The following is an 18,916-nucleotide window of genomic DNA, read 5'->3' on the forward strand; positions in this document are numbered from 1 at the left end:
CGCCCATTGATCCTTTCCCCTCGTTGGCGAACTTCGAAGTTAAAGAAGTGTATGTACAAAGGAGCTATCAATATATTTTATAGAGATTACACTTGCTGACAATGTGAATGAGCAGCACCAGCCCCACTACTACTAACGATGTCTGCTCCTGACCAGGTACGTCTTCCAACCCTAACTACAATGATACCCCCCGTCTCACAGAATTCCAGTGCATCGTTATCCACAGGGCGACTTCTTGGCCTTGGCTCTTCGGTCCTAAGCACCCTCCCGCCAACAAGGACCGTGTGCTTCGGCGCGAGAAGAAGACCGAGACGAAGAGGCTCGGAACCGGGCGTGCGTCGGTAAAGGACATGTTTCAACGTGCAATGATCCAAGAACTCGCCAGAGACACTCAATGGGGACTTCGATGCGCTGAATACCTTGCAGCATCAGCATTTGAGTCGTCTTTCTGGCTTCGCAGATTCATCTTCCTGGCTATGCCTGTTTCCATCTCAAGGCACTGCTCTAGGGGTCTTTCACGCACATACACGCCATGAAGGCGCTGTTTAAAGCTGTGAGAAACGGCGGGCCAAGCAGTAAACAAAATGCCCTGTCAATCTAGTGCACTGACGGTCCAACCACTACAGTAGAAACGAAAAGAAAGGACCAGCTTGTCTATATATACTGCATCAGTTATGTCATGCCTACGTTGACACCGTACCAGGCTGTCACCGCGCTTGGTTCCTCACGTTCCCAGGTCAAGCACCGCTGTATGCGGGCTTACATGGTCGAGTGATTCTTCTGTGGCTCTCAAGGCCACGTCCACTCCCTCCTTTTGTTACCCTGTCCAGGGCGAGTCGTTCCTGAAAAGGTTCGACGAAAAGCACCCAACTTTAACCTACAAACGGCAGTATTAACCTTGTTCTTTGGGACTGTGCTAGCACCACCACTCCGTCGTTGTGCTCTGTGGGATATTCTTCATCGCCTTGCTTCGATAATCATCGCAAGCGCCGCGGAACAGTGGCGGATCTGGTATTCTCCAAGAAGAACTGGACTTTTCAAGATTTAGCTTAATGAATCGACCGTCCTCCTGAAGAACTTGAGATATAGGCGCCAATGCTATGAGCTAACGGAGACGGTCGATGCGGGTGCAAAAGCAACAGGGAGATTGAGGAAGCAGGTGGAGAGGAACAGGATGGTATGCTACCTTACTTACATATCATCCTGTGTAGCTCTTCGTATCGTTTGTCACTCCTAATAATTAACTACTAGATATATAACATTTTGTTATGGATATTATTCATGCTATTCATCGGGATGATAACGGACAAACATCCTGCAAGTTCCAATGCCAAGAACGACAGAATACCTACAGCGTCTTTTTTTTCCCCATCGCCTGAAGACATCAAGAAGGGCGCCCTGGGCGTGACGTATAAAAGTTGCCATGAATATAGCTCAGAGCATAAATTGCTCCCCCGTCTCAGAACAGATCGTGATTTCACATACAACCAGAAGGACCCGTTTTTCACTAATCAGCTATGTTTGAGACAATATTCTGCTCTTTTTCAACTTCTCAAACACGACAGAGACTCGGTTAATGCAACTTCGGTTTCTATCCTTCGATATTTTGTGGAGATCAAAGCGGCCACTGCTGAAGGAGATGAAGTCATGTTACTAGATTCATAAATCTCATCTGGGGTCTTTCAATGAGGGAATGGAGAAAACTGCCCAATCTTACCGTGAAGGGTGTGTATGTGAATCCAGATTCATCCAAAATGTCGGCTCATCAGAAATGAATGGATTTGGTTCTGCACTAGAGTGAATGTTAGCCAGGATCAGCGTGGTTTCCCTGGTATGATGGAAATCGGGTACGTAATTGGGTAGTCCTGGCAAATATGTACATAAACTGCTACCCCCGGAGATAAATCGTAGAGTACTGGTCCATCGCTGTGCAGAATAGGGTCCGGAAAATGGTGCTGGTTCAAGGGGATGCACCCCAACACACGGATAAGAAAATATCACTACCTTGGGCAGAGGAGCAAGGCTGGCTAATCATGATGGTCTTCCTCAAAAATCATGTACACTTGAGAAGGTTATAGTGTTCTCTACTTTCGTAGAAACGTCCGGGTATATTCTATTAGTAGTATCTTTCTATCTATGACCACCAAGCCAAAATAATTCATGGTGAAACCCTGATCATTAACCCCCAAACCCAAGCACCTCCTCCACCTTTTGAATCTCCGCCTCCATCCTCAATACCCTCTCCCCCTTATCTTCTATCCCCACCAGACAATACGGATCCTCCCACCTCGGCCCGTCCCGATACCGTTGAAGATTCTCCATATTTTTGTTCTTCGCTTTTTGGATAGCTTTCTGATCTGTGGATTCGGATGACGTGGTTTCACTCTGTGTTCCATTTTCTGTAACCGTGGAGTGATAAGATGTGATAGATCGCGTGGTACTTTTGTTCTCACCGATATGTTTCAACTCGGATTAGCTTTTATTACTCGGTACGCGGAATAGAATCGTCCTGGTGATGTAGTGATGGTAAAGTACCTTGTAGTGGAGGTGGTTTTGGGCATGGTGATTGGATTCGTTCTGCTTGGGGGATGTAAGGAGGTGTGTCACTGGTGTGACTTGGTGGGTGTATGGTGAGTTCAGAGTCAATGATAGTTTCAACGAGAAACTGTATGCATAGTAGGATTTTCCGTTAGAAAAAGACTCAACTGGAGTAATAGTAGTAGTAGCAGCATAGTATACACCAATTTATACCCACACATATCACGGAGGAAGAGAGATAACATCTACAGCCTCATCACTTCCATTCTCCTCCATCCATCACTCACTCACTACACCTTCATAGCCCATCGCCCATCTAGAAGCAGGTCTAGAATGAAGGATCAGAAGAAAAAAGAAAAGAAAAGACGAGAAAGAAGTGAAGCGAGTAAGTAGGCAACGACTGAGCACACTCCATCCATCCATCCATCCATCCATCCATCTATCACAGCGCATGACTTTGCATCTCATCTCATCTCATCTCATCGTATCTCCGCTCAGCGCAGTGCAGTGCAGACTACCGACCAGGCCAGATCCATCCTGCTCACCACATAGAAACTACATAGGTACATAGCCGACCTAGCTGTAAGCGACTGACCCTCCCTTAAGAAATTAAGTACCTATCTACAGGCGGTAGATAGTAGTAAGTGATCCATGCACACACATCTGGTCCAGACTCTAGACTCTCATAAGATACATCCTCTATGTACCTAGTAAATAAAAGTAAGTATTTATTCAATGACGACACACACCGAATCCCCTCTTTCATCAAAAAGTGGGTGTGGATTGTCGGCTGGGCGGGAAATTATCGGCCGGTCTGGATCGGTCGGGCCCAGAAACCAGGGCCGGTTCTAGAATCGAGGCCCGTTTTGGATTTTTTGTTGTGGAGGGTATGTGTCGGTGTCGGTGTCGGTGATAAGAGGGCGGGCGGGCTAGGTTTGGTTTGCATTTTATGCATGATGATTGTTTAGTAGCCTAGTTTGTATCTTTTTTTTATTTATTTTGTTAATTGGGTATTGGGATTGGGGTTGGGATTGAGATTGGGATTGGGAATGGGTGTGTTGTTGACGTCGCAAGGCTGGAGTGATGGGCTTGGGTGGTGACGGCGGGCGGGGTTTGGGCCTTGTCGGTGTAACTTTAGCGGATGGATGGATGGATGGATGGGTCCAGGGACGGGTAACTTTTGTTTTGACTTTGGTGGTCTAGGTCTGTCTATCGGTAGATCTTCTAGAATTGTGCTTCATCTTCGAGGTATTACATATTATTTTACAAAGATAGGCAAGTAGTAGTAATAGTAGTAGTAGAGTGGATTATGAACTTTTGTCTCCGGGTATATATCACAACACCAAACCTTCCCATATTCGCCGCCCACGACAGGAGAGGGGCCATTAACAAATTCCCAGATGTAGTATGATGTAAGAAACAAAAGAAACAACAAGAGAATCATTATTATACAATATCCGTGACGGTCATTACAAGGGGATCTCGGCGGGGCTTATGCGTGAAACGCCTCACTCCCCTTGCTATGTCGCCACATCCCGTTCGGGACCATGCCTTGTTTGAGCATGGCCAGCTCCTTCTGGAGCGCCTTGTTCTCCTCCTGCAATTCTTGCATAAAGGTGATGGCATTGGTCAGGATCTCCGACTTCTTCAGCGACGCCGATCCCCCCTTGGTGGGCTTCTGGACTCCGCCACACATTGCCTTCTCCAGGGCAACGAACTTGGCGTTCATGTTCGTGCGGTACCGCTTCTCAATGATGTTGTGCGCCGCCCGCTTCGCGGCATTGCGGCCGGTGGTGGTCTGGGCCTGACCCGTGCTGGCGTTGGAGTCGCTGGAGAGACTGCGGGTGGTCTTGCGGGCGGTGGTGGTGGTGGTGTTGTTGGCGACAGGGGAGGAGGGGGCGGGCGGGGGTGAGACACTGGTAGCGGGGTAGTCCTGCGGTGTAATTTCCGGACTGGACGACCATCTGGTCGCGGTCACCTCGCGGGGCTTGGGTTGAGACGTCGTCTTGCGACGAGTAGATGTCTTGGAAGTGCGAGCAGCAGGCTTGGGCAATTCCATGTGGATGGGGTCGATGGGCGAGACACGGCAGGTGGGAGACCATGATTGATCATCACTGTCGAGGTCCTGATTGAATGCCATGTTAGTTATGGTTCATCATCCATGTCGATGGGATAGACATACCGATGAGAGAGACCCGCAGGAGGCAGCATCTTCACCCGAGTGGTTGGAGATGGTGAACGCACTGATATCTGGGGGTGGGGCGAAGAAGTCGGCGGGAAAATCCTTGGGGTCCAAGTTCATCATCTCGTTGGACATCTCCAAGGGGAAGGTCTCCGGCATCATGGTGTTGAGGGAGAACAGATCGATGGCATTGTCGTAGCTCCAGTTAGCCGACAGAGGATCGGGACCCTTGGCGAAGGTATCATTGGGACGAGTGAGCGGGCTCGGATGGCTCATGCTGTACATCCGCTCGTCGTCTAACGTGAAGGAATCGGGCCTGGGGTATGCCATAGTACTCGTGGACTGGATGGATGACGATGTGGATTGTCTGATACTTGGTGGGAGTGGGAGGTAAACTTGGTAGCCGACAGGCAAGGTCGAGTGGCAAATAGAAAAGTGTTGAATGGAGGTAAGCGAAGGGTAAATATAGAGAAGCTGTCTGATATTGAACCGTGGATCGGAAGAATGCTGGGCAGTAGAGGACATCGGGGGATGGACTATATAAAGGTGGAAGGTTTCAGGAGAAGCCGGTGTCAGAAACCGATCGCCAGGCCAGCCGAGACGTAATGATGTAATGGCTTGCAACGGTCGAAAAGGCTACGACCAGCGAGCCAGAATGAGGGCCAGCATCATTGGACTGGAGACGCGCAAGTAAAGCCATGACCATTGTCCAAACGATAATTGCACAGGGCCGGTGAAGGGGGACCGAGAGATCACCCCAGCCGGATGCAGGGCATCCAGCCTCGGTCGGCTCCGATGTTTGCCGTCGGAAGGCCCATTTGGGAGGAGAAAATCAATGAGCAGCAGGGGAAAATTCAGCAGGTTCGAGCTGAGGCAAACCAACAGCTTCGTAGAGTCCCAAAAAAATAAAAAGGGAAAAAATAAAGAGAAAATGACGGATTGGAAAGCCGTGGAGGGCGGGATCGGTGGATCGATCGATGCACAACCGTTGGACTGGCTTCCTCTCGTTTGCCGGCTATGCCTCTTTGGGGTTAGCCCCACGCCAAGTGCCGCCGCGGCCGAGTCTCGGCGCCGACATCTTCGGCCGGACGAAGCAAGAAACGAAACAGAAGCACCAGAAGAAAGAACAGCTGGACAAATGATTTTTCATTTCTTTTCCCCTTTCCTAATCCCTTTTGTCCAACTCGACTCTTCTGTCTCCTACTCCATCGAGTTACTGACTAGATGACAATATTCCAATACGGAATTAATCTTATCCCTGTCCGCCTAGACTATCTTCACGAGGCAACAATGTCGCTCGCTTGCTGGTTTCAGTTATTTCATCCGTTCTGCACATGTTCATTTCTTCGGTTCATAGATGTGATATTAGATTCTCCAGTCTTCCTCGGTATTGGTAGTATCTACTTTGTAGTGTCTGGAATCCTTACTGTCTACGTAGTTGCCCAGTCTGCCTTAGGCCGCCATGGTCCAAGTCCCCTCTGTTGCGGCCCCAAGTGGGTCGGTTCTGGCCTTCATGGCTTCTCCTGTGTGTTTCCCTTGTGTTCCCTGGCAATTCTTATGCTCAGAGTTTGATTCGCTTCTGGCAGCAATACACAAGTACGTAGTAAGGAATGTGTCGGAGGCAAAGACGGGGTTACAGATGACAAGCCATACCACCGTTCCCTTTCCGTCCCGAGTCTCCTCCTGAATAAACCGAGTTGTACTACAGAGGATGTAACAGACAAATTTATTCGAAGTGCCAAAGTACACTACTTACTACTATACTAGTACTTGCCATTTACTATGGTGTATGGGTATGTTTTCATTCCCCAGGATAGCCGCATCCACCAATCACGAGACGGTCATTGGCAATGAAATGCCCCTTACTGTCCACCTCGACCAGTCAGGTGGCCAACAATCCGTATTTCACATCTTCGCTTACTACGACGGAGTACTCCAGCTCCGACCACGACGCAGTCCATGATTAGCCATACGATGGATGTACTATCCTGGTCTATCTTAATCCACTACACAATCAACTTTACTCTCTTCAGCTCTGCCTCCGTCCCTTTTTTCCTTCTTTTCTCGTCTCCCGCGGGTACTCCGAAGAAACACAGACCAAGTCAGTGGGCCACAGTAACCCCATCCAGGTGGAGAGAGAGCATCGCCTCCAATTTAATTCTCTCACAAACACATCGCATAGCCGACCGGCCTAGCCTGTCTCCTGGAACTTGGGAGTCCTAGCAACCTCCCCTTATTTTTTTCTTTCCTATACTGCCAATTCTCTTCGCCTAATGATAATCGCAACGATGATGAATCCGCCCAAGGTTCCTGGCTGTGGTTACCCGCCATGACGTCTCGGGAGGTCCGCATCGCCCCTCTTCCCGCGACCACAAGCTGGAAAAAATAAGGCGGGCTGACGCGCTATCGACGGAATCTATCCACGGTAAGTCGCCCTCGGAACCACCAACCCGGTTGGCGCTATAGTCAGCGTCCTAAGAATAATATTCTCCTACGAAAAGTGACATACATAAAATCTCCGACCACACTACCCACTACCACCGATCCAGCGCGGACGCTAGTAAATTTCTCGGCTTCAGGCGTGGAGAAAATAACCTCCTTGAGTAAAGTTCTTGCTCTCTCCCCCAATCTCTTCCTTCCCCCCCAATAGTCTCGCCAGGCGGACCGGATACCGGGTGCCCAGGGTCTGCTGCAATGCCACCAGTGGTGTGATCCGGCATCTTCAGAACCCCTTCCTTAGTGCGACGAATCTCTTCGATACAGTCGCGGTGGCTTGAGATCGCCAAGGATTGCAAAAATTCTTCTCGTCGTCGGCCGTATGCCTGCTGTGCCCCTCGGGTGATTGATGGCCCTCTCTGCCCGATCATCTCGCCCGAGATGATGGGATTGCTCTTGTTCTCATGACTCGATTCTGGTTGATCTGGCAGCTGACCTTGTAGCATGTCTCCGGTTAGGTCGTTTCCGACGCACGAGACGCCTGGTGTGCCTGGGGCCACCAGATTCTGTATACGTCAAATCCGGCGAGGGTGGACGGCATCTGACTGATGGTCTCGGATGAGGCACCGGCCAGCGCTGGTCAGCCCTACCGATTTGGGTGATGACTGATCAGTGACAATGATCCAGGATTATGCTCATCATTATTAATGTTCGCTTTAAGGTGTCCCCCCTGGCTGTGAGAACAAGGTTAGGCTTTAGCTTCAGGGCACCAGCCCAGAATAGTAACCCCGCAACACGATTACTCTCGATCGCTGGTCAGCTAATTATGTTGTTAGCTGGGTAAGACCGAGAAGATGTGAACAGACGAATGGGTGTGCCAAAATTGTGATGGTGAACGTGTCGCACGACAATGATGAACAGCTGGAGAATCTCAAGACGAGGCGCTGAACACAGTTGCGTCAGACGTGTCTACGAGACTTCGGGATAGAGAGCACCAACGGAGTGCTGGACTGATTAGATCTAGTCGAGCCTCATCTTGTTCCTCAACGGCGTCACCGAGATCCACACGCTCTGACCACCCCAAGTTTGGGTTGCCGCTGGGTCCGGGCTTGCCAATTTCCCAAAAATTCAGCTCGAGGTCAGCACACCCCGGCTGCTATCCGCCCGGCGGGTGCACTACTGTACGATGCCGTGGGGGAACCGGTCCAAGGCCTCATCCTCACGGCGGATGAGACTTATCCCGGATGACGGCAGGGCGTGTCGGTTGTTCCTCCTGCGCTTATGTCACCGCGGCAGGAAACCTACTCCCGGTCGTCATCTTGCTGCTAAAGAGTGTATCGGACTTTATCCTGTCGTCGGGGGGGGCAATGCCGACCTCATCGACTTCGGCAGATGGGATGCCGGTGAAGAGGGGCATCACCCCGCACAAGACCTCCAGATCTACAACTCAGGCGGTAGTTACCTCACATGCCTCCCGGTTGCCATGCTAAGACAGGTTGGAATCATAGTGAAATTCATGGTAAGCTATCTACTTACTCATGGCCATCGCCTTTACTGTCGTCTCATAACTTTCAGGTTCTCTTCCCAAGATCTCCCCCATGAGCGGCGACACCACGGCCGTCTCCCCACGACGAATAGCATCCCAGGCAGTTGCCCACTCCCTCGTCAAGTTGATACCGTGATAGGTGTGTTTTGATCCGTGCTGCGGTAAAGCCACATACTCGTCGACAGAGATCTCCCGCAACCGAAGGGGCTTGCCAACGGCCTGACCGAGAATCTCCACCGTCTCTTTCAGCGAGATTTCCCTGGGGCCAGAGAGCAAAAGCACCCGGTTCAGGTAGGGGAACCCCGCCGGATTCTTGGCATAGCTTGCGATCAATTTCGCCGTGGCTTCACCCAGCTCGTCGCGTTTCACCCACGTAACGCCCGGTCCGTCTCCCGAGTGAGGGATCGCGATCTCGTCTGCGGGGTTGTGGATATCGAACCAGCTGGTGTAGATCGGATACGACTCCGAGTACAGACCCTCCCGGATAGCGGTGTAGGTGAAGTGCCCGGAAACTTCGGCCAAATACTTTTCGGTCCGCAGATGGGCGCCCATCACGTGCGCAACGCTAGTCTCCTCTAGATTGCCTGCAAAGGCGAGGGACGAATAGAAGATGTGCTTGACGCCGCTGCGTCGTGCAGCGTCAATGGCGTTCTTATGCGCCTGTGTCTGATCAGCATCTGCACGCGAATGTCTGCCCGATATCGTTCCTGCAGCCTACCTCGAAGCGGAACTGGATCTCGAATGAGGCATACGAGATCAACATCAGGATGCCGACGCCATCGAAGGCGCGCTCTAGCGTGGCGGGGTCTTCATAATCGGCCCGTCGGACGGTCGCCCCGGCCCGCGTGAGTTCTGCGAGATTATCTGGCTTGCGGGCAATGAGGATCAACTCCGATGCAGGTACCAGCTTGACGAGGTGATTGATGATGCTGGTTCCCAGTCCTCCTGCTGCAGGAAAGACACCGATTTTGGCCATGGTGCGTGAGTAGCGTATGGCGTAGGTGATGACACAGTGCTCTCACTCGAAGCCTCGTAGGATGTAGTAATGTAGTAACAAGACTGTGTTAGAATTGTCCAATGCAACGCTGTGTAGAGGGAAAGATGTAGAAGTCAGGGGTCGTTGACTTGCTTGTGTGAAGCCCAAAGGGTGTGTGTGTGTCTTGTTGTCTTGGAGCCCCGCTGATGGTGGCTTACAAATCGTTGACGTTGAGCGCGAGTCATGGTGGCTCCGATCAACGGCCAGGGGTTCAACCAGCTTCCAAGGGGTTCATCTTGACTTGGAAGAGTATCAACCATCAATTGGCCTCTAGCAGAGGAACTAAATCACTCATGTAAATATAGATGATGTTACATGGCTTCATCGCATCACAGTCATTGTTTTCAGCCTGGATACAGACCGTTTACAAGTACCCCCTCAGAATAATCATTACTGCTACTGTGTCAAACGTGAAGTCAACCTCGGAGGATATATATTTCTAGTGATAATATTCATTAGTAGGATATACTAAGAAGTGGTCTTTCGAGTAAAATAAATCATGTTCATGTCCTCCAATACTTCCTCAGCACCTTCAGTCCCCTTTTCGATAGTAGTACCTTCATGCACAAACCATACTTCCTAGCTAAGTAATTTAATTTGATATGGTAGTGAAAAATGTTGTATCACTAGTAGTACTCACATCTGGCTCTGACAATATACTAAGTAATTGTCCTCTATGTAGTGTAGCAGCTTGTCTTCCCACCATACGAAATATATATTCTCCTACCCGGAACAGCTAAAATCATATTACTAGTAGTACTGCCAGCCTTTATCATTCAATACTCTAACAGACGCAAAGGTCTAAGATCGAAGGTTGAAATACTTTAGAACACCACTAATCTTATTGATCTATACAAACCACTGCTCCTCTACCAAGTTAGCAGCACCAAATTTCCCATATAACATACATCAGCGAGGGGAAGAAAAAGGAGGCAGAGGGTTAGGTATAGCACTAAACCAAATACAGCTAGTAACTTAAAGAGCAATAATATAGTTGAACCCGCACCCTCTCACTCACGGACTCTGTTTGGGATAAATCATCTACAAATAATTTTATATAGTTCTGGATAGAGGTGGACACAGAAGATGAATGAGCTATGTGTCTCGGGTGTAGGAAGTATGAGATGCAGGGTATCAAGTAATGTGATTAGTACTATTTGTGTACTATTATTTGAATCGTTAGAGTGGTTATTTAACAGTCAGGGTAGGTCAGGTCAGGTCAGGTCAATAACCTGGAAAGTTATATCTTATAACCTTAACCTTAACCTGACTATGAACCGGCGGTCAGGGAATAAACCTTCCAGGTTATTAACCTGGCCTAGTTATTACCCTGACCGTTAGCCACTCTATTTTTAATAACTCTTAAAGTATAGATGCAAGTTATCAAACAATGTGATTAGTACTATTTGTATACTATAATTTAGGTTATTAAGACAGTGTTCAGGAATATTAAGATTCAAATCATAGAAAGTGACCAATAGTTGTTTGTTAGAGTGGTTAACTAACGGTCAGGGTAGGTCAGGTTAATAACCTGGAAAGTTATACCTGGTACCTTTAACCTTAACCTGACTATTAACCGGCGGTTAGGGGGTAAACTTTCCAGGTTATTAACCTGGCCTAGTTATTACCCTGACCATTAGCCATTCTCCTTATAATAATTCTTGATAAACTATTCGGTGACTTATACCAAGCCATTAATATTAATTATCTTTGTAACGCCCCATTCACGCTCCGCTCCGCCTTGGGCCCATGGAATAGAACAGAATTTCCATAACAACATGCTGGAATCGAAGCTTGATTTCGAGGTGGAAAGTATATACCTGGAAGGTTAGTGAGAGTGGGGGGTTAGCATTTAAGAAGGAGGTTATTTATTCAATGCAACTAATTTTTGGTTTATTCCCATAATTAGTGAGATGAGCCGGTGCCTTCGTACCCCATAACTTTCACTATGATAGGTTGGCATTTACAGAGTTTCATCATTCTTTTCTTTTCCCCCTTCTGAGGACAAGTCCGTGACAAGGCTGGGAGGAACATACCATGATTTGACCCTAATCGGATGCGCAGTTACGGCGGCGTACTTGCAGATACATGTGACTGAGAAATTCATACCCTCTGTGGCATTAAGCAATCTAGGAGGCCCATGGCTTGGCCTCTTAGCTACTGGGCCGCTGCGAAAGCTCAATGTCGCTATAAATAGAACAATTCCAGTAGAGAGATACTTCACACAAGACTGCGCCAAGTCCCTAATGATGATCTTGTAAGACATTGCTGTCCGCATCAAAGCATCTCCTCCCATTCCTGCATGAACCGCAAAATCCACTTCCACAAATTCGGAGAAGCAACAAACATATCGTGCCGAATCCTCCGCGGACTCTCAGCCGTGTACTTTGCTTTCCACTCGGACATGAGCGTCAATTTCTTGGCTATTGTGTGCTTGAACACATTGTTCCGGAAATAGGCCTTCTCATCTCTTTCGACCTTCCATAGGGGCCGATCCTCTTGTCGAACTTCATCATAGAGTTGGATGTAGTGGGGCGAGTGACGTTGTTGTAAGAAGTACTGGTTTATGTCTTTTTCATGATTAAAGGTAAATTGCCAAATTTCAGCAAAGAGGTTGTAATCATTGATAGTGTCCAGGCCGAGGAGCCGACTCAAATTCCAGTAAAAGTGGCCTTGTTCAAGGCATTCGCGGTACCTGCGCTGCAATCTCTCCTCGGTCGATCCAGGTATAGCTGCCATAAAGCCATCGATGAAGGCTGCATGCAATTCTGGGCCTATTTTATTGCCGTATTGTGGCAACACTGGAGGGGCTAGCAGCAAAGAATCAGGAACAGAGGATGTAAAAGCCCAGTCGATAATACAAGTAATGTTGTAGTCGTCGTCAACATAGATGTTATTGACACTGAGATCCGCGTGGCACAGGGGAAAGCTTCTAGAATCAACAGCTGGGATTTCAAGCTTGCGTACGATGTCGCGGAGCGCATTCCCTGCAACAATGTAATCCAGCCGGTTATCCGCAGAGTCGATTTTGTCTCCGACAGCGACGAAGTCATTCCACAGATCCACAGCGCTCCTATATTGCTTGTCGGATTGATAGTCTTGTCTCGGGGGGACCGGGGCCACAAAACAATGATGCGATAATCGTAGGCTCTCTACGTGTTCCAGAAATGCGGAAACAAGACTTTCATAGAACTCTGCATCTGTAGCGAAAGAACCACGCTGGCCCTCGTTTAAGAATCTTTCATGTAACATATAACAACGCCATAGGCATTCCTTGATTTCGAAAGCTCCATCTTCCTCATAAAGTGAGCCGATCCTATCAAGCCGCAACTGTGAAAGCTTCCAGGTGATACCGCCTAATTGGTCCAAGACCTTGGCTTTTCTGGAAGGATCTAGATCAGGTAGGGGAGAGCCAGCTGATACCCAGACTTTTGATAATGGCCAGCCAGGAGCTTGGCTCATAAGGATGAAAGGGACTTTGGTGTCATTATCGGACGATGCACTACGGCAGGTTAGGCTAGAAGGACATCGTTTGAAGGGTGCATTACCAGTAGTCATATACTTCCGGGACCGGAAGATCACTGTGCGCTTTGAGATATCGGAGCGTGGCAGCTTCGCTTGCTAGTAGCTTTACCCCGATTTCAAGAGGCATAAATGTCCTTGCATGCGGTGATCTAAAGACCCATTGTAGCCCATCTTCGAAACGGATGAAGATGGCCCAGTTGAAGCTTCCTGAGGCAGGGCGTTGGTCAGAATCACAAGTACATGGGATACCCTGGCGTAGCGCGCTCGCCTGACGACACACTGCTTCAAGGTCGAAATCAGAGTAGGTGAAGATGTTTGGCTTTGAACTGCGGGACATTCCGGCTGTAACAAACCCGAGAATCGAAGGGAAAGAAACGAGGGGCTTGGAGAGTCAGCCTTGTCAGGGATGGCAGTGATGCATCCTGCATTGTCTTGGCTCATGCATAAAAGCGGTGACGGCCATGTTCTTTCGGACCAACTATTGCGCGTAATTGGACCGTACGTCGAATAACGCTGCAGATTGCGTAAAATAATAATAAATAAAGTAGTCAAGAGCGACAGCATTTGTATGTGTGGCTTTTTGTTCCGCTTTTGCTCATGAACGGTACCGTAAGCAGGAGTAAGAAGAGACGCCAATTACGACCAAGGCGAGACAGATAGTATGTTTGAGCAATGTTGTTGCTAATTCGAGTAGCGATATCACTGGTAGATCCAAAAGCAGGGGTTGCAGCAGGGACAGTCTTTCATGATGCGAAGGATATTTGTAACTGGGTCCCTGGCGGTCGCTTGCTATTCAGGTGGAGTGATCTCCATCAGAGACCCTATTATTATTGGTCAATGCCTCGTTTCAGAGCTATGATGCCTGTTGAAATGCTGCAGCCTGTATATCGTATCGCTGGGCTGTGTCTCGCGCTTCAATGTAATACATTCATCTTGGAGTAAATTACGTCCGGCCAAACGGATTCAGTCGCTGATAGGCTCTTAGAGCCGGCCCCGCGGATGGTGTTGCATACTTCTTCGCTGACGAGGGATTTAATCTCTCCAGTCTCCTTGGGCTTGCAACACAGCTATGCATGATCGATCTTATCCGGACGAAGTTAGTCATTGTGTAGAATGGGGGCTCCCTTGCTCAAGCTTGCTCTTCTGTATTTGTTAGTAAATTGAGGATGGTGAATAGCAGTAGGTTCAAATCCCAGAGCTTTTTTTTTTTGTGTAACAGTTGCAATTAGTCGAAAGCATCATGTTCCCTATGTGACACGCCGAGCATATAGATAATCTCGAAAATTCAGATAGCGGAAAGTTCCGATAATAGCCTTAAGAACCTGCATCATGTAAAGATGGCTTTTAGCCGTAAGCTTCCGCTGCTGCATACGAGGCTGCAGACCTCGTATATGTAGCACTAAGTAAAATCGACGGGCGAATTGCAATGGATAACTTTGGCCGCATGCGCAGTTGGATGGTTAAATTCCACACACCAAAACCTTATCAGCAGCTATCGTGCATGACTCGGTGTTCTCAACCTATCAGGCAAAAACGGCCGACGAGTGTGCTCGGCGGATGCCACCATCCACCAGAACCCGCTTTCCGTTGTCGGACAGCTCGCCACTATGACACTTTGATCGACAGTTCAGGCCGCCAACAGGCAGCTGCAGTTTAGCACCCCGCATTATTCTTTCCCCTTTCTTGGATCGGAAGTCGGCTAAGACAAAGTTCAGGCTAGTGCTACAACAACCCCAGGCTTGGGGTGTACACTGTGAACAGCTTTGTAACATTGCATCTGGGTGTAAATTGTTGAAATCTCAGGATGGGCAGCTGTGATGGTGACAAGGCCTCATTCAGTTTCCATACTGGCCATGAGATCACGAATTCGCCACATAGTGCATCTTGTATTAATCAAGGGGAAGATAATGGTGGATGGATCGACAATCAGTGCCCCGGACGCGGTTATCGCCTCCGCATAGACCTGCCCGATTGGGATTGATGACGGGGAGATTGAAGATGATGTTCTGGGATTGGGTTCCGGAAAGCTAGGGATAACCTGCAACCTCGAGGCGACCTGCAAATCGATAGTCGTAGCTGCCATTTCCATAGAGCGATTATAGCAGACTGGTGGAATGGGCCTTGATATATGGGAGACTGCATTGAACACCCCATCTGAACGACATACGATCCGAGAGCTGTAAGCAACCGATGCTTGCCTGGAGCGATATCGCTGCTTCACAACAAGTATACGAGGCAAATATCACGACCATAGCCTGGCTGAGTGCTGCTCAGAGTATAGCGCCTCGTTCACTGCAACTGGCTTGGATGCCCGAAGCTGCCATCCCCACTTGGGAAGTCCTGCCGAGCCTAAAAAAATCCAGCCCCCGCAAAAGTCAAAAGTCAAAGACCGGAAAAAATTTCACTTATCGTCAACTTATCTATCTTGTCCACTCACGAGGATCTCTTTCATGACCAATTGATCATTAACTTGGTCATTATCATCTTGATAACCATTTTACCTTTCCAAACTAAGCATGCTGGCCTTGTGAGGGGAAGCCCCGAGATTCTCCATGCCCTTGCATCCTTAGACTTGTTCATATATGAACCCTCCCCCCTCAGCACTTGAAACAGTTGTATGAATTGGCAGAAAATGGACAATTGGGTGCACAACTTGTCCATCGATCTCGTTGCTCTCCCGCTTGGCTGAATTTATTTATTTGTGATTGTGCATTTTCTTCCCTTTTTATCTCCGGATGTCGATGGACTTGGAAAACAACGGGCCGATCAAACCGATCCAGTCGGTCGACCAGAGCGTCCAAGATGCTCACGATCTTGCGGCCATGGGCCATGACCAGGCCATGACCCGGAAATTCGATGTTTGGAGCATGTTGTCTCTCGCGTTTTGTGTCTTAGGTCAGTCCTGCCCGATCGTCGGATTTTTCGTGTGCTCTGTGCGCAACACCCACTGGGGCGCCAAGAACGGCAGCTAACCGTTGCGACCAGGCACCTACTCGACTTTCGCGCAGGATTTAGACAGCGGTCTCACCAATGGCGGCTCGGTGACCATTCTCTGGGGTCTTGTGCTGGTCACGGCCTGCAACCTGTGTGTAGCAGTTTCGCTTGGAGAGCTCACTAGTAGTATGCCGACCGCTTTGGGCCAGGCGTATTGGGTGTTTCGACTTTGGGACACCCCATTGGGTCGCTTTGTCTCGTACATGTGCGCTTGGATCAACATGTTCGGCTGGTGGACCTTGACAGCGTCCCAGGTTGCCTTCATGGCCGAGTTCCTCCTGGGGATGAAAGTCATGTTCGATAATTCCTGGGGCGGGGCCAACACTGGCTGGCTCAATTTCATCGTCTACATCGGCACAGTCCTGGTGTTGACTGTTATCAACCTAGTCGGCTGTAGGAAGGAAAAGGTCCTTCCCTGGCTCAACAACTTTGTCGGGATCTGGTTTACCGGCTTATTTGTCGTCTTGTCACTTGCTCTGCTCATCTCTGTCGGCGTGAAGAAAGGACTCTCCTTCCAACCAGCTTCTTTTGTCTTTGGGGCGTGGATGAACGAGACCGGATGGGGTAATGGTGTCGTCTGGTTCACAGGCCTAGTGCAGGCCGCTTATGGTCTTACGGCTTTTGATGCCGTTATTCATATGGTCGAGGAGATTCCTGCCCCACGTCGCAACGCACCGAAAGTTATGTGGCTTTCTGTACTTATGGGCGCCATCACTGGTTTCATCTTCATGGTGGTGTGCTTGTTTTGCATCCAGGACGTCAACGAGGTCATCAACTCCCCTACCGGACTGCCATTCATGGAGTTGATGGTGGAGACAGTCGGCCTGGAAGGTGGCGCCACACTCATCGCATTATTCATCTTTAATGGCCTGGGCCAGGGAATTAGTATCCTCACAACCGCCTCTCGACTCACTTGGGGCTTTGCGCGAGATGGTGGCTTGCCGTGGAGCGGATATCTCATGCTGGTCGACCCGGTATGGAAGGTTCCAGCACGAGCACTATGGTTCCAGGGCTTTTGGATCGCATTGGTCGGAATTCTTTATCTTTTCGCCAACACAGTGCTCGATGCGATTTTGAGCGTCAGTACGATCGCTTTGACCATCTCTTATGGTCTTCCCATTGCCGCCCTTCTGGTAGTTGGGCGCGATAAGCTGCCGCCAGGCCAGTTCCATCTCGGACGATGGGGGAAGCTGGTTAACTGGATCAGCATCATCTACTGCATGATCACGACAGTGTTCTTCCTCTTCCCAGGATCCCCGAACCCCGCACCTAGCGATATGAATTATGCCATTGCCGTGTTTGGAGTGATGCTGGTGGTGGCCGTTGGATTCTGGTTCGTTCAAGGAAACCGCACGTATCTGAAGACGAAGGATGCGATCGACCAGATGATTCAGGCACAGAGGCTTGAAATCAACTCGGCGACACAGACGCAAGATAAGAAGAAATAAATCTTTGTATATAGATTTCAACTTTTTAATGACTACAATGACTTCACTTATTTCTTAGTTAGGTTGCATGCGTAGGAAGCAACTAAGCCACTGAAACTCACCTGGTGAGTTTATAGGCTGCAAAGGTCGCATACCGGTACTTTCTGAGATCGAAACCAAGTATTGCCACTCGAGGATCACCAGTAAGCAACATGGTAGGATCGACATTGCGCGTATTGCGGAGAGAGCAAGGAGTGTAGAGTGTTTGTCGATGAGAAAGGCCCGTGACCCAAGGACGCGCCCTCACGTGTCGCATGTGCCATCACCCCACATATGGCACCACTCTCATCCTGCTACCTGACTGTCATTTGCTAACGCGCTACATTTGCTATCTATCCAGGTTTTCCCGGTCGTCATTTACCGAAAAAGCTACCTGAATGCAAATAATTAACTACTCCCCTAGCTTTCACATCCAGTCTTCCCAATCAGAAGTTCACGATACCTTCAGGGCACCCAAGATCAAATCGGGAATGGAATGGATCCTCAACAGTATACAGTGGCTAGCGTGCCTGCAGGACTAGAAGAGGAAATATTTTCCCAACTGCCTTCGGATTTATCACCATCTGCCGACTGTTGACCATGGGAAGGTGGGGATGATACAGGTGCAGCCATTATTGGTTACAGGCGACAAGAATCGGATCAAGTGCCGGATGTTATCGATCGATTGTGTTCAATTGATGACGTTGGGAGGGTGGTTTTACATGATGTTCCCCTGAGAACGAACAAGCAACTTGCTACACTCTGAATGCTGACACACCTATGAAACACAGAAACCGGATGGCTTGAAGGGCCCAGACCAGGTTTGATTAGTAGCAAAGATTTCGATGTGTTCCACAGCTTTGACAATCCCGAAAGTACCCACCTGCTAGCTGGCTATATCCGAGCCTTAGATGGTTGTTCCTGGCCTTGAGGCTCTGCCCAGAAGCGTTATCTGCCGATGAACTGTGACGCAATTTGCCTATGTGTTGCTGAAGCTGGGCTTTGGACACTTTTGAAAGGCTTGACTTATATTCCTTTCTAGTCAAGAGCTCTGGCCACGGTGTATGCTTGAGTGCGAGATAGGCCGCACATACTGACCTGACTCGTGGACTCAATACACGGAAAGCTCGAAAAGAGCACTGAGGGGCAATTACCAGCTAGCTCTTGCTTATCTTAGGTCATTGCGGACAATA

At 49.1% G+C, this 18,916-nt stretch overlaps 6 protein-coding genes across 6 annotated transcripts; 2 read left to right on the forward strand and 4 right to left on the reverse strand.

The window, feature by feature from the left end:
• Positions 1 to 4,030: 4,030 nt before the first annotated feature.
• Positions 4,031 to 5,050, reverse strand: ASPBRDRAFT_49990 (uncharacterized protein; the record flags this gene model as incomplete). The annotated part of the gene is made up of 2 exons (XM_067626460.1): positions 4,031 to 4,652; positions 4,734 to 5,050. The coding sequence occupies 2 exons, from the start codon at positions 5,048 to 5,050 to the stop codon at positions 4,031 to 4,033; spliced, it is 939 nt and encodes a 312-aa protein (XP_067484243.1).
• An 802-nt stretch (positions 5,051 to 5,852) lies between these two features.
• ASPBRDRAFT_36178 (uncharacterized protein) lies at positions 5,853 to 6,438 on the forward strand. Its single transcript, XM_067623451.1, has one exon. It carries the CDS (start codon positions 6,011 to 6,013, stop codon positions 6,290 to 6,292), a length of 282 nt encoding a protein of 93 aa, XP_067484244.1. The 5' UTR covers positions 5,853 to 6,010; the 3' UTR covers positions 6,293 to 6,438.
• A 703-nt stretch (positions 6,439 to 7,141) lies between these two features.
• On the reverse strand, positions 7,142 to 7,558 carry ASPBRDRAFT_36184 (uncharacterized protein). The gene has a single exon (XM_067623452.1). It carries the CDS (start codon positions 7,438 to 7,440, stop codon positions 7,255 to 7,257), a length of 186 nt encoding a protein of 61 aa, XP_067484245.1. The 5' UTR covers positions 7,441 to 7,558; the 3' UTR covers positions 7,142 to 7,254.
• Positions 7,559 to 8,684: 1,126 nt separating this feature from the next.
• On the reverse strand, positions 8,685 to 9,678 carry ASPBRDRAFT_49991 (uncharacterized protein; the record flags this gene model as incomplete). The annotated part of the gene is made up of 2 exons (XM_067626461.1): positions 8,685 to 9,362; positions 9,421 to 9,678. 2 exons carry the CDS (start codon positions 9,676 to 9,678, stop codon positions 8,685 to 8,687), a joined length of 936 nt encoding a protein of 311 aa, XP_067484246.1.
• Positions 9,679 to 12,015: 2,337 nt separating this feature from the next.
• On the reverse strand, positions 12,016 to 13,600 carry ASPBRDRAFT_49992 (uncharacterized protein; the record flags this gene model as incomplete). The annotated part of the gene is made up of 2 exons (XM_067626462.1): positions 12,016 to 13,240; positions 13,287 to 13,600. 2 exons carry the CDS (start codon positions 13,598 to 13,600, stop codon positions 12,016 to 12,018), a joined length of 1,539 nt encoding a protein of 512 aa, XP_067484247.1.
• Positions 13,601 to 15,998: 2,398 nt separating this feature from the next.
• On the forward strand, positions 15,999 to 17,705 carry ASPBRDRAFT_24712 (putative amino acid permease family protein; the record flags this gene model as incomplete). The annotated part of the gene is made up of 2 exons (XM_067622075.1): positions 15,999 to 16,158; positions 16,249 to 17,705. 2 exons carry the CDS (start codon positions 15,999 to 16,001, stop codon positions 17,703 to 17,705), a joined length of 1,617 nt encoding a protein of 538 aa, XP_067484248.1.
• Positions 17,706 to 18,916: the final 1,211 nt, after the last annotated feature.

The sequence above is a fragment of the Aspergillus brasiliensis genome, assembly GCF_001889945.1.
Source record: "Aspergillus brasiliensis CBS 101740 unplaced genomic scaffold ASPBRscaffold_1, whole genome shotgun sequence".
Lineage (NCBI taxonomy): Eukaryota > Fungi > Ascomycota > Eurotiomycetes > Eurotiales > Aspergillaceae > Aspergillus > Aspergillus brasiliensis.

Bases quoted from the DNA above. Each gene is read 5' to 3' on its own strand.
- ASPBRDRAFT_36184 (XM_067623452.1), bottom strand. From the start codon at position 7,440: ATGCCGGATCACACCACTGGTGGCATTGCAGCAGACCCTGGGCACCCG.
- ASPBRDRAFT_36178 (XM_067623451.1), top strand. From the start codon at position 6,011: ATGTCGCTCGCTTGCTGGTTTCAGTTATTTCATCCGTTCTGCACATGT.